The 14,278-nt window shown below is 39.6% G+C and overlaps 1 protein-coding gene across 1 annotated transcript; it reads right to left on the bottom strand.

Annotated features, from left to right (window-relative positions):
• Window positions 1-997: 997 nt before the first annotated feature.
• cacng1a (calcium channel, voltage-dependent, gamma subunit 1a) lies at window positions 998-12,417 on the bottom strand. The gene is made up of 4 exons (XM_033971780.2): window positions 11,989-12,417; window positions 7,015-7,089; window positions 4,652-4,795; window positions 998-3,709 (listed from the first exon to the last, which is right to left on the bottom strand). Exons 1-4 carry the CDS (start codon window positions 12,224-12,226, stop codon window positions 3,477-3,479), a joined length of 690 nt encoding a protein of 229 aa, XP_033827671.1. The 5' UTR covers window positions 12,227-12,417; the 3' UTR covers window positions 998-3,476.
• Window positions 12,418-14,278: the final 1,861 nt, after the last annotated feature.

Here is a 14,278-nt window from a genome sequence, read left to right as displayed (position 1 = left end):
AAAAAGGGAAAAAAATGAAAAACCAAAAAAAAGTTTTAAAAAAACAGAAAAAGGTCAAAAGTCGGTTGGCCACGTGCCTCCCACATCCCCCTGGTTTGTTTGCTTCTATAGATTGACTTTTCTTTACATTTGAGTGGATGTCTTTTTTCATAATACTGTAGCTGTGGGAAACAGACTAAAGTCGGTAACCGACACTGAAACTAGACCGGACCTTGTAAAGTCATGGAGTAAATTTTCTCTAATCTGTACATACTAGAAAATAATGACTGAATGGTATTGCTATAGACATCTCCAAAACCTTTATCATGCTAGGGCTATGCTCAGTGGTTGCTTTTTATTGTTGGCTTTGAATTCTTCAAAACAACCGTCATTAAATTATTCTAATTTTAAAATTTAAAAAATCTACATCTTCTGATTCACTTTCCGATACAATAGATTTTATATTAGCAGTTTATTTCTGTTGTGACAGTCGATGGGTCGAGGTAGTCCTCAAAGCTGGCGTGTTCTGTGTACCTACGGGGCAAATGAAATGTTAAGTGTTTTGTTGATAATGTTTTTAAAGAGAGTACTCTGAAAGTCTGATAAAGGAATTTAATATTGGAATTTACACTGCCAATCTTGTGTTTGAAGAAATGTTACCTTTTTTGGCTAAATCTTCAACTGCATTGCAACATTAGGCCCTAAATATACAGAATATTAAATGTAGGTAGATGCGTAAGTTCTTAATTTGTCTTTGTACATTGAAGTTGTACAACCAAATAACATAGATCACAGGGGGTGTTAGTCCTGAGCCCCTGTGACATCGTGTACCGCCACTGTGGTCCAAACTGAGCAGTGCTGTTTATGGTGGTAGGGGGAATCGGAGACGCAGTAAGAACATGCAAACTCCACCCACAAAGGCCTGTCTGGGAATCGATCCCAGAATGTGACAGGCAAGAGCACGAATTACTCCATTTATAGACCCTTCACACCCCTCAATATACAGAAAAAAAAGTCATTTTGCGGCAGTTGACATTTGACTAAAAGAGTTTTAAACAAACATGTCAGGTTTTGTGCTGAAAAAAGGAAAGGGAATGTTAGGTAGATGGTGTAACGGTGTGTGCTAACAAAGGGTGCATATTGTCAAATTATTTTGTGGTTCATAAATCAAAAGTCCATTGAAGATTTTTGACCCTTCAAATAATCTAAATATTTAACATGGTGGGCGAGGCATAGCTTAATCCAGATTTAGGACTTGGCAGAAAACAACACCTTGTACATATGCATTTTCTAGACAACCTGAACTTTGGGAGCACCTCCATTTTGTAGAAATGTTTGAAAGCGATGGGGTGACACCCCTTTTTAATTATGCAAATTAAGAAAAAAAATAATTCTAGAAGTGGACTGTACCCACACCTGTGTTTTTAAACGGCGTCTGGAGGAGATTTTCTGTTGCACCTGTATGAGTTCCTTCACTGTACAATAGTTCTATTTAGCTATCTTTATGAATTTGTCGTTTTGTTTTTGTCTGAAGTTCACGGCTATGAAACAATCAGTTCTTTTCTTTTAAAAGTTTTTTTTTTTTTTCATGCATGTTGAAAATGGCTGGTTTTAAGTTGTTTTATCAGTTTGTATTGATTTGAAAGAAAAGAAATTTAGAAAAAAAACACTTTGATTTAACAGAGTCAAATCTTTTAGTATATTATGTATAAATCTGTGACATTATCAGCAAAAATACTATAATATTTTACAAATATTTAGAGCGTATGTACTTGTCTGTAAGTTCTTTCTGTCACGCAGCGGGAAGGCTGAGGTTGCTCCCTGATGTTTTGCGAGTACCACAAAAGCGTGTCATTGGCTAATTTCTGAAGTCGTGCAATACTAATAATACATTGCTTCTTTGTATTTATTTTGGAAGCAGAAGAGATTGAGCCAAAGACATTTTAAAGGGATTTTTGTCAGCTGCATTTCTACTTTCAGACAGGAGCTGGTGAACTTCAGTTGCCTTTAAAAGTTAATGGGAGAAACCTCTGGCAATTAGGGAGCACAGCGTTCTGGCCACATCTGTCCTTTCCTTTCTTTCCCTGCCTCTTCTGTTGCAGTAAACTAGCCCACTTTCTCTGAAAGATGTTTTCACCCAATGATGAGGAATCAATCAGTGGTGGTTATAAAGGATTTACTCTGTGTTTCAAAAAGATATTTTTTTTCTTTTTTATTGTTTCTTTATTAAAGTGTTTTTATTGAAAACTGCCTCAGTCTATTTCATTAGCCGCCATTTCCTTTTGTGTTGATGAATTGAAGCATTTTCAAACCGTCAGACTTTAGCACTCCCCAAGGAATCGTTTATTTATCAACAAACACTTTTATTACAAATTCATAGCTCAAACCAGCACACCAAAGCTATTGTAAGCAACGCAGTGTTAACTATAAAAACCTGGTTCTAGTGATTGACCTCAAATGTGAGTAAACTCATAAATCCAATGTGTAGCATGACTTGTTTTAAACCTGGATATGCTACCAGTCAAAATTTGGATTCACCCTCTTATTCAATGTGTTTATTTTTTTTACTGCTTTCTACATTTTAGATGCATAAAGAAGACATCAATTTTAAAAAGTTAAATAGTTTAAAAAAAGTTAAATATCTGTTATATGTTTTTTTTAAATATATATTTTATATTCAATCAATCAAAGTAGCCACCCTTTGCTTTGCTGAAAAATCTTTAATATTAGTGTTATTTAAGTTGTTTTCTTTGCTATATAATTCCATATTTCATAAAAATAATAATAAAACATTGAATAAAAGAGTGTGCCCAAACACTTGACAGGTGTTTAAACATACATTTCCAGTCAAAAGTGTAGACACACCCTGTCATTCAATGTGCTTTTTCTTTATGTTTGCTACTTTCTACATTTTATATACATACAGAAGACATCAAATATATGAAGCAAGATGTATGGAATTATTTAGTAAAGATTTTTATTTGTATTTTTTCTGACAAAGCAAGGGGTGGATTTGAATATAAAATATAAAAATAATAATAATAATTAGCACTCATTTAACTTTTGTTCTTGCTACATAATTTCATATATCTTACTTCATATATTTTATGTCTTCTGTTTATATGTTTGGGGTTAAAAAGACTATTTCATCTGCTTTGTGTGAGGTACAAATGTTCGACTGTAGTGTTTGGATGGTTGTCATTTATAAGCTGTACTGAACCTAACACTCCAGGTCACTATTTGGCAGTTTATTATTCAGTTTCACCATTCACTTCAAAGTTCAAAGTCATAACATACAAAAATATGTACAGTTTGATATATTATACAGTACTCCTTAATACTCCTTAATTCATAAAATGATAATAAAAATGCATTTGTCCTTTGATGGTACAGGCCGCTTGTCAAATTTAGCCCTGATATCCCAAACATTTTTATTGGGCGTCTCAAGGGCATTCATTTCTATTTGTAACCTACAGTGACAGAGCCTATGTTATGAATCACTCCACTTGTTCGGGCTCAGCATCCATACAGGTCTCCCACGGATTGCGGGGCATCTGGGGCATGGAAAGGACGAGGAGGGCTATCCCGGTGAGGAAGAGGAGGACGAAGCCAGAGCAGGCGCAGGCGAAGGACCAGCCGTAGTGGTACTCCATCCAAATGGTCTCCTCGCTCTCGATCATGCGTTTGACTGACTGTCGCATTACCTCCAGGGAGATGAACGCACACAGGCCTGGGAGGAACACAACACAGTGAGGTCGAGCTGTTTGCTAAAGGTGCTCTTAAATAGGTTTAATGTCATACAGTGGAACTTTCTGACCCACTCACTTATCCAATTTACATAATGATCATTGCCATTTTGCACGAAACCACTACGAGCCAGACACAAAACACATACACATTTGTACCACTATTTATTTTCTTCCAAAATGGTGTAATCTGATAATATTTCAGGCCTTTTATCAGCAAATAGCCGTTACAAAAATGTCGAAAAACACCGCTCTACTGCATACTGTTGTTGTGCTCTTAGGCAAGACACTTCACCCACGTTGCCTCCAGTATCTGTGTACACAAATTAATGAATGTAGTACCACTGTGAGAGTAACGATGAATTTAGTGAGCTCTTTGCTGCGGTCTGTTTACCTGTCTTATGCATTTTCTCTACTGAATAAATAATATTAGATAGCCCAAATTCAATAATGTAGTTTAAATATAAGATCTAGTGTTGTTGTTTTTTTGTCATTTTTTAGCTTGTCTTTCAAACAGAACCCAGACAGTAGTAGCCGATGGGTTTAAATCAAATTTTGTAACTTTAAGCAAAGGAGCACCCCAAGGCTCAATTTTGGGCCCGCTACTTTTTACTATATTTATTAATTCCATTGGTTGAACTTTAAGAAAAAGCCTCATACATTTATATTCAGATGATGCTGTTTTATATGCAAGTGTTAGTTGTTTTTTGGGTGTGTTTTTTTTTTTTTTTTTTATAGTTCTGTATTTGAACGAGGCGGCTATGAAAAGGAGAGTCTGAGTGTTCTCATTGGGCTCTCCCTGTACAACTAAAGATACATTTAAAAAAGAAAACATGGAAAGAACTAAACGAAACACACATTTTGCCTCTTCCCCATTGTCACGTTCATTCATCGACATAAACTGTACATATGATTAGCGTCCTTACCTGCAAATGCAAAGAACATGCCCGCAGGTTTGAGGAGATAATCACGTTTTTTCTGACCGGTGCACGAACATAACAAAGCCAGAGAGCCCAGGATCATGAAGGCCAGACTGAAGATGGAAATGGCTGCAGCTGAGATGTTGTATTCTGGGAGAAAAAAAAAAGCAGTTAAATTAAATTATTAATTAAAGTATTAATAATAAAACAGTGATAAGATACATGCAGTAGAACCATATTAAACATTGACAGCACTATTAGATACTGTTAGATAATACTCTCTATCCAAAGTGCAATGTTAAAAGTTGGACTGTAAACAAGGGATCCACAATCAACTGTATCTCCTGTATCAGTTATGAAAACCTCTTCGAGCAGGTGCAGATAAAGTTCATATTGTAAAAGCCTGTAGTGCATGTAGTTGATATTCCATAGCATGTAAAAGTATTGCATCTGAACGGAGAGAGGAGTTTGATGTGCCGGCTGTGATGTGCCCGGGGGGGAGCGCTGTCCTCGGGGGAACCAGGGGAAGTGGGCTCATGTACAGACTGCTGCTTTGTAGAGAGCACCTGTTTGAGCTGAAGTTTTTAATGAAAGAGTCGAGTGCTTCAATGACACATAACTAAACCATACAGCATACGTTACATCACACTTCTTTTGTAATTATGTTAAAAGTGCACTATGTTTCTTTTCACCACTTGCTTGTCTCTGTAACGAAGCTTTGCCTCGAATGTTCTACAATATGGGATTGAGCTTATAAATCTTGCGTTTATTCAATTGCAAGTGCTTTTATAGCGCAAAAATACCTTAAAAAACATGTTTTCTACGGGTAATCTCTCCACATATCTGCCCTGTAACTTCTTGTCTCCATGTTGGCGGAAAAGTACCAACAAAGCAAGAAGATGTTTACAGAGACAAGCAGGTGTGGAACCCGCTATGAGAAAATTATAACGCATTTTTTTTGTAATATTGACTCCCTGGTTGCTCATGTGTGTCTTTGTGTTGTTTTATTTGTTGTTTTTTACAGTTTTATGTCATAATTCTGTTGAGTTTGTTGGTTTTTGCACATTTCTGATGCATCCTCGGCTGTCTTCTTGCTCTTGAGTATTCATTTGCTCCCCGTGGCCACCAGTGTGTGGTAAATATAGAAAGACATGCCCATAGTGATAAACACGCAGCATGTTTATTCAACCTTATACACCATTATGGTACAGCCAAATGGTGCAAGGGTGAACTACAGTGCTGGAAACCTCAGCTCCAGCCAAATGACAGAGCACCTCCTAAGGGCTGGCCATTTTACTCTATTACTCTGAGAAACAGGGCGTGGGGGCAGGGGGAGGGGCCCATTGAACCCTGGTAAGAAGAGATGCTGTGGAGGTGTGATCTGTAGTGACACTCCTCCACATGTATCCGGCTCTAACACGGTCACACAATGGAACGAGGAAGCACTGGGGGCTGGGGGTTTAGTGCACGGAATACATTTAATGCTCTTCTACAGTACGCGCTTTAAATAATGAAGAGAATACTGGAATGGTGAACTTTAACCTCAGCAAAACCAACATAGACAATAGCATTAGCAGCTGTATGTGTACTGTGTCAGATGTAACGTGTTTTAGTAGGCTTTTTACACGATTTGATGGCAACGATAAATGAATTAAAGAGTTATTTTTCCTTTCGCCAAGATAAAAATGTTATCTCGATCGGCCAAATATGGGTGACCTCCTTAGTCGGACACACATCTTCTCGCTGCTCTGCTTCCATACCGTAGACTGTATATATAAATGGGCATAGCTAATGTGCTAGCCGCTGTGCTCGAGATAGGAAGTGAGCGTGCGCTTCCAGTTCCGTCGACTCCAATTCACTTTCTATTGAAAAACTGTGACCCCTCTTTCTGTAACTGCTGCTGTCAGGTTCATCATTTCGGTCTTAAAATGTTCGTATTAACCAGCTCTACATGATTTTTTTTTTTTCGCAATTGTGTCCGTAACTCAAAATATGAACATAATAATGACAAATCAGGCATCTTCCTTCCCCAATGTTGCTCTAGCTAGGGTTAGCAACAGGTTTGATTGACAGCATTGCTAAGCGCTAGCCCCCTGCTAAACCAGTGGTGCGGGCGGGAATTGTTGCTACTTTCAACACCCTTGCTCCAGATTGGCTCTTTGGTTGCTATGATACTCACGGTCAGACTTCCAAATAAGGAACTTGACTTTAAATTCGTCGCTATAACTGTTAGCCTCAGTGAGCTTCATTTCACTGGAGCTGAACACAACGACCACTTCTTTATACAATCTATGGTCCATATATGTTACTTTGGTATTTTTTACTGATGGTTAAACAAAAAAAAAGATGAGATTAGATTCTGTACATACCTTTTTGTGTTTTGTATTCAAATATCTCTGCGTCTTTTCCAGGGGTGAAGTGTCCAAAGTACGTGCAGTTCTCCTCTGGAATAAACACACAATGTATTTATTAGTATTGTAAAAAACACATTTGGTTTACTAGGGCCCCATTGGCAGTGCACTGAGATGATGGTAGCTTAAACAGAAACATGAGCACAGTGAATCTGAGCCCTGATATAAAAAGACAAAGCTGTGGGACTCTCACATTAGGCACTTGTGGGACTGAGAGCTGACACTTGAGACACTCAGGATGATGTTTATGTCTAGTTGTGCTGTGTCACTGCCAAAGTTGAAATGTGGCTGCTGTGGACCTCACACTCAGTTTAAATATAACGGAAAAGTGCGAAAAGGCCTGAGGATACGTGAAACGCCACTGCAGCTTTTTGTGATCAGAGAGTTTGACAGTAAATATTTTCTCGTAGACATAGGAGCTATATAACCTTACATATATAATACACATTCATATTGCTTGTACCATAAAGTTTGACCCAAATGAAGACATAACAAAGTATTTACAGGTAATATGTGGACTGATACCAAAGGCAGGATGACAGCGCCATCTGCAGTCCAACTTCCTCAGTCCATTAACGACTGGGACTGTGGACAACAAGCATAGTCGCTGATTTAAAAAGCCAATCGAAATACAGAAAGGTGCTCACGGGACTTTAAACCGGGACTGGGAGCCTTTTTACTCTCACACATCTGAGATACTGTTCCAAAGAAATCAGACTGCAGATGGCGCTGTCGTCCTGCCTCCACCAGGAAGACAGTGCCAGAACCTGTTTAAATCAGCTGACCGGACACATCACAGAAGCATCGTGACCACTCTGAGAAAGAGTGAGCTGGTGAGCTGTCCAAACTGTCAGGGATGAAAACAAACTACATCTTCTGGAAAAAGAATCTATTCAAATAAATTAACTAAAGAGCAGATAAACCTCATTGGACTAACTTATAATACTGATCTTGGTTGATCTGGAAAAGCACCATATAAGACTAAAATCATTATTATACTCTGCTCTGAAAATGAATGCTGTTCAGAATGATCTTTACTGTTGTCTGCTTAGATCATGGATTGTTATGTGTTATAGTGCGTGTTTGACATTACTCAATCAGTTTCACTTTGTTGTTTCGACCTTTGTTTAACATCTGACCACAAATACTCCTTCAGACGCCTGTGAAGTTGCTGCTAACCTGAAGAATGTAACACGGCATGCAGCATTGCCTTCATGTAAAGACCCATGCATGCCATGGATCTGGTGCTCTGGTTTCACACTCTGTCTGTGGAGTCTCCACAGCCTCACAGAGGGACAGGGGGCTTTCATGTGGAAATGTGGGATTCTTTACATTATCATGTCTCACCACCGTGATGTTAGAGCTTAGTGACCCATGCTGTGCTCCACATGTCTACGATCTTTAATGGGACCTTTGAACTAGGCATACTTAGGCATGTCAACTATGTATGTGACTGCCAGCTGACTTATGTGAGTGCTACTGTGAAGGACTTCCAAACATAAATGTTAATATACATATAACAGTTTTGAATACCCTGATACTGTATTAGATTTATAGCAAATCTCCAGATGCTCAAAGTGTGCATTATTAATGATCCCATACGTGGCAGTGTAAACTACTTCTGTACACACGTAGGTGTTGAGTGACAGCAGTGTGGCTGTCAATCTGCACCTGTGGCCTCATAGAGAACTCACACACATGCATTCACACATACATAAGGGACACAATGATATGTGCTTCATGAATGAGGCCCCTGGTCTGTCTCTGGCCTATGCGCACTATCTCATGTCAGTCTGTATTTGGTGTTTGCATGTTAGGTTAATCTGGGGTCACCACACACAGTTTCAGATGATTGGACAGGTGAAGACTTGTTTATGAACTCGACTATAGTCCACTTTATCTGCTTATTTTATGGCCAGGATTACGCTGAAACCATCTGAATGCTGTATTATAACTGTTACCTTGACAACAGTTGTGGTCATGATTAAGGCCTGTGCACCACAAAAATATCATTGGCATTTCCTATAGCACACTGCCCTTTCCTACTTTGGTGTGGTGTACACTTTTGGCTCCTGGTCCCATTTGCTTTTTGTTGTATTTTGTCCCTTGAAATACAAGGGTGAAATAAGTGAAGGAGGGGTCCATGTTGTTTGGTGGGTGCTGTGGTGCAGTAAGCGTCTCGAGGGAACAGTTTGAGTGAACAGAGAGCCCCACAAATATGTCTGACGTGTGCACACGGCACTGTCACTCAAAACCACTCTGGACTTCAACATATGACTCTAAGGCAGCTGAGTATTTACACCACTTGTATTTATAACTAAAGCAACTGCTTTCAGCTGGTCTCTCATGAAACTATACATTTCTTATTTTAGTCAGCTATACATACGGCTATATATGTCTTAGCAGGATTCAAGTGGCCACGAATGTGTTAATCCACTTTCAAAGCTATCTGTATATATTTTACATAGACTGCTCACCATCGCCTGCATTGTTATGCATTATTTCATGAGTAGCACAATGCGTCCTGATACCATCTCACAGTGTCATATTTTCCACAGGACGCAGAGCCCGTTTGGGATCTGCTTTATACTGAAGGCTCACACAGCTTGGCGGGCCTATAGTTTAAATAAACACTGGAGGGATTCTCCAAATAAAGGAATTGTCCAGAGAGACTGATGAACAGTTGATGTTTGAACCAAATATTTGAGCCCATTTACAACACCAGGACATACTTCTTAAAGCTCTTTTTAAACCTCCGGTAATGAACACAGTCTGATCATAATAACCATTAGTTAATCCGGTCTCCAGCAGGGCCAGATAAAGGAGGGCCAAGGAAAGCTACATGATTAGAACATATCTCCCACTGCATTTGGCTGCGTTCCCCACATGCCGCTGTGGGCCTGGGCAGATTCTGCATACTCGGCACATGTCTGCCGCGCCCGCACAAATGAGTCAGGATCTCAGCTGCTCTGGAAACAGTCACCGACAGGATTCCCCAGAGGCTAACAGCATTTATAGAGCTGTGTCGCCTTCAGACAAGAGGAAGCACCACATGCACTCTGAGTCTAATCAGTGCAAACATTTAAACTCACTTTTGTCTGGCTCTTCCTCTTGGACAGTAGAGTTTGAAAGCTGACACACAGCACATGAGTGGACCCTCTGTGCTCTGTGCTGTCCATGCTCTCATGTTCAAGTGTGTGAGTGAGCAGCACTTTGTCACAGTGTTTATTCTCCCTGTGGGCGCTCCCATCACGTGAGCAGCTTTGTACTGTTTCTATGTGCTGTCTCACGTCTTTTCCTGTTTGTATGTTTGTTGTTTTGCCTGCTGCTCAGTAGAACTATGTAGTGCCATGTACCCCACGATATGATAGTTCACTAAATCGATGATTTGATGATATTGAATAACAAAATGTACTGGAGTTGCCCTTAATACAAGAATATACTTGTCATTTGAATAAGTCGGTTGTTTGGCCCAGCAAATCAGCCTTAATGTAGTAGTGAGACGTTATGTGTGTAAGTCAGCAGTGTATAAATTACCTGATATTGTTTGTAAGTATCACAAGATGTATCTCTGTATCCATGCACGTACCGCCAAGAAGTCTGCATCCACATATATAGCTGTATTGATATTTTGAGGACAGCCTTACTGCTCAGTACTTGTGCTATGGCAGTGTTGTGCTTTATAAATAAAGTTGGATTGGATTGGTGTGTAGCATGAGTGTGAGGATAAATACCATCTAATAATCATTTGCCCGGTGAAGCTGACCGCACTCTGGGGACATGTACCCTGAACAAAGATTTAAGATTCTCACACGATGTAGCCACCGTCACCACATTAAGTTTTAAACTCAATCTGATGTGTACATTTGTACTGAGGAGTTCTTGTTTGTGTATCCAAATGAATGACACTACAGATAGAGTCACAGTCACCACACATAAGCAGATCAGTTCACTGTGTTTGGATTCACCTGGACAGAATCACAACAAACCAGTCCAGAGCAGAGATAGACAAACCGATATAGTGGTTGGCCGATATAACTGGCCGATATTTGCACTTTTTGGAGTATCGACTAATGGCCTTAAATCTCAGCACAGCCCGATATTTAGTTTTGGCCGATGTGATTTGTAACGATTGCACAAAACTTTATTTTAACACTTGGGATGGGATGAGATAATTGCAAAAAATGTGAATGCACAGCTCTCTTAAAAGATTGTGGTTAAAAAAGGATGAGTTTGTAGTTCATTTAAATGGCATAATTTGGGATAAGTTATAAATTATCAAAATCTGCCCTACATATTGACCAAAAAATATCGGCTGAGCTTATCGGCCATTTGTTGTTTTGGATTCTAAAGAATCTGTATCAGCATCGGTCATGAAAAAAACCCATATCTGTCGATCTCTAGTGCAGACAGTAAAGCTATGTCCTTAGTGTGTTTACTGAGCAGCTTGGATCCTACATCTTTAAAGACGCAATTCAACATGAACATTTTCATTGGACTAACACTGTCCGTGTGACTGTGTTTGGCTTAGTAGTTTGACCCTGTCGGCCCAAAGCAGATAGTGATAAGTGTGCTGTTCACTAAATTGCATTTCTGGCACGCGTACCTGTATGCAACATGAGCCTCGACCGCCTTTGTGCTAATATTAAAACCATAATGGAAATATATGCAGCAACATAAACATCCTCACTGTAACTAATGGACTCTCACATACACACTCATATTTTTCATACTGTGTGTGAGTATCTATATCTATATCTATATCTATATCTATATCTATATCTATATCTATATCTATATCTATATCTATATCTATATATGTGGGTAGTAATTCTGCAGTGTTTTATAAAAGCACTTGACTCAAGTTCAAATCTAAAACTCTAGTTTTAAATAATGCAGATGCTTCAGCAGTTGTAGAGGGAAGTGTCTTACCCCCAGGCAGGCTGATGGGTCCACAGGCCTTCCCCTGTTGGAAGATTTCCTGGCTGATGTACACATGCTTCTTACAGAGCCTCCAGAGGCCGAAGTGCGCTGCCTCACAGGTCGTGTTGGCCACCTCCACTCTGGGACTGAGTACAGCCCAGTAGTCCGTCACCACCGCCGTGAACATGCACGCCATCCCCACCATCAGAATGAAGATGGCGATCCTGATTTTAGTGCGTTTGTGCATGGTTTTAGTCCTCCACTCACTGTTCGATGAGAAATAAAATATGAATCTCCCTGTGGATCTGTCCGCGGCAGCCAAAAAGAGTCTTCTCTGTGGTGAGTCCTGCCTGTGGTACAGGGGAAACAGGCCACACTGCTGTGTCCTACTTTTAAGTCCCCACTCACAGGCTGCAGCTTTAGACTACAGCTGTTGACTTAGATCAGGAAAGTTGATGACCAAACCAACTGTCATGGTGGGAAATGGGCGTGGAGCTCTTCAAGTGCTGTTAGGTGATTCTGAAAGGACTGCTATAAATGTGAGCCGTGAGTCAAGCTGCCAAGCCGGCCTCTGATCCAGTTACATCGGGTGGGAGTCTGTAATGTGCCATAAGTGCACTCATATAAACAATCCCACCATGTTTTGCACACAATGTCACATCAGAAATAATTTTGATCCAAGTATGCTTCCGTAGAGACTGTGGTTTGGATAACACAGTCCAGTGATCTTAGGTAAGATTAGACATGTGCATGTGGCCACAGAAACACCAAAACCAGTAACTCAAAAAAGCATGTAAATAATGCACTTAAGAAAAGTAAGACTTTCCAAATTTGACTTTTCAGAGATTCTCAAAAGACTCTACGGAGCCCGCTTGATGACATCCATGTAAAAAGATACAAAATTCTGTTGCCACAACATATAATTCATTCCTGTGCTGTATTCAATATGTACAAATGCATGTATAGTATTTTGTGATATCTACATGGCCTGTATGGTTAATTGTTGAAGTTTATAGAAATTTCAAGTCACATGGCTCATTTGCATACACTCCGCTGATGGAGCCCCATGCACCGCTCTCTGCTCCACTGCAGACAGACTAAAGGTCAGGCTTTGGTGGAATATTTGTTGGGACAAAGGACAGAGTAGAGGCTGCAGCTGATGGTGAGTCTGGAGGTTATGTATTCTGTTCAGTACATGGGCGTATATCGACATGTTGGAGATGATTCATGTTTCAACTTTTCAGTCACAGATCTACAGCCTGTGAGGTTTATTGGAGGGCTTTTTTTTAACAGCAGCATCTCTCCCGTGCAAACAATGGGGTCATTTAAGCACACTACCATATTGAACTTTTCATTAAAATCATAGTACAGGAGAATGTGCAGGCAGCTTATTGTAGTCCATTTTGTGGGTGTTGTCATTTTTTTATTAAACCGCTGTAATGTCACATGATCGCTCTGTTGTTCCCACTGCTGGTTAGGATTATCAGATTCTTCAAATGCAGCTGAAGCTCCTTCTTCTATCTCCCTCGGACTCTTATGGTTGACCTCGTGACATAGTCCCAAAGACAAAGGAGTTAGGAGCTATGATCTGAACTATTTGGAAGGAGTCACATTTTATCACTAACTAGAAGTTCTGCTACGCAATGATTAGAGCAGGCAGTACTTCTCACAAAAATGGACAGAAATGGTTTGATTGAGTTTTATTTTAACCCAGGCTTAAAATACAAGGACACTGGACACTGTAAAAACCCTTGATTTGCATTAAGTTTCAGTAATTCTAAATATAAAATTAAGTTCTTCACTTGTATAAACCATTTGGATAAATCATGGGTATGAATTCCATGTTGTGGGAATAAAATCATAATTATCAGACATGAGCTAATCCCTGTGATAAATCCTCTCCATAAAAGCAGCATGGAGCGTCTCTGCATCTCTGTTCACAGCCCTGGCCCACTTCAGTGCCTTCAGAAGCCCTTCGACCCACTTCCCCTTTGTGTGAGCTCAGGACAAGCCAAAGTCAAAAAGTGCTCAGTGAAACTTGAGGAAGTATTCTCCAGTGCTAAAAACACATGGCTAAGTATACTTCAGATACAAGTGTATAGTTAGATATACAAGTATATAGCAGACACTTGAGCAAAAGTGCTGTTATCCCAAAATAACTCCACTATATTACTTTGTCTATATAACGTTTGAGTTAAAACTTGACACTTTTACAGAATGGAATTCAAAGACTGAATAGGGGTAAAGTTCATAACATTTTAGGCGGCGGTGGTCCATACTTCTTAATTCAAGCTAAATG

This window comes from Periophthalmus magnuspinnatus, chromosome 1 (genome assembly GCF_009829125.3).
Source record: "Periophthalmus magnuspinnatus isolate fPerMag1 chromosome 1, fPerMag1.2.pri, whole genome shotgun sequence".
Classification (NCBI taxonomy): domain Eukaryota; kingdom Metazoa; phylum Chordata; class Actinopteri; order Gobiiformes; family Gobiidae; genus Periophthalmus; species Periophthalmus magnuspinnatus.
This window is presented reverse-complemented; position numbering and strand designations above follow the sequence as displayed.

Excerpts from the sequence above, each read along its gene's own strand:
- cacng1a (XM_033971780.2), bottom strand. The coding sequence starts at position 12,226 with ATGCACAAACGCACTAAAATCAGGATCGCCATCTTCATTCTGATGGTG. Across the intron at positions 7,090-11,988 it reads ACCCATCAGCCTGCCTGGGG|AGGAGAACTGCACGTACTTT; the intron begins GTAAGACACTTC and ends TGTTTATTCCAG. Across the intron at positions 4,796-7,014 it reads TGAATACAAAACACAAAAAG|AATACAACATCTCAGCTGCA; the intron begins GTATGTACAGAA and ends TTTTTCTCCCAG.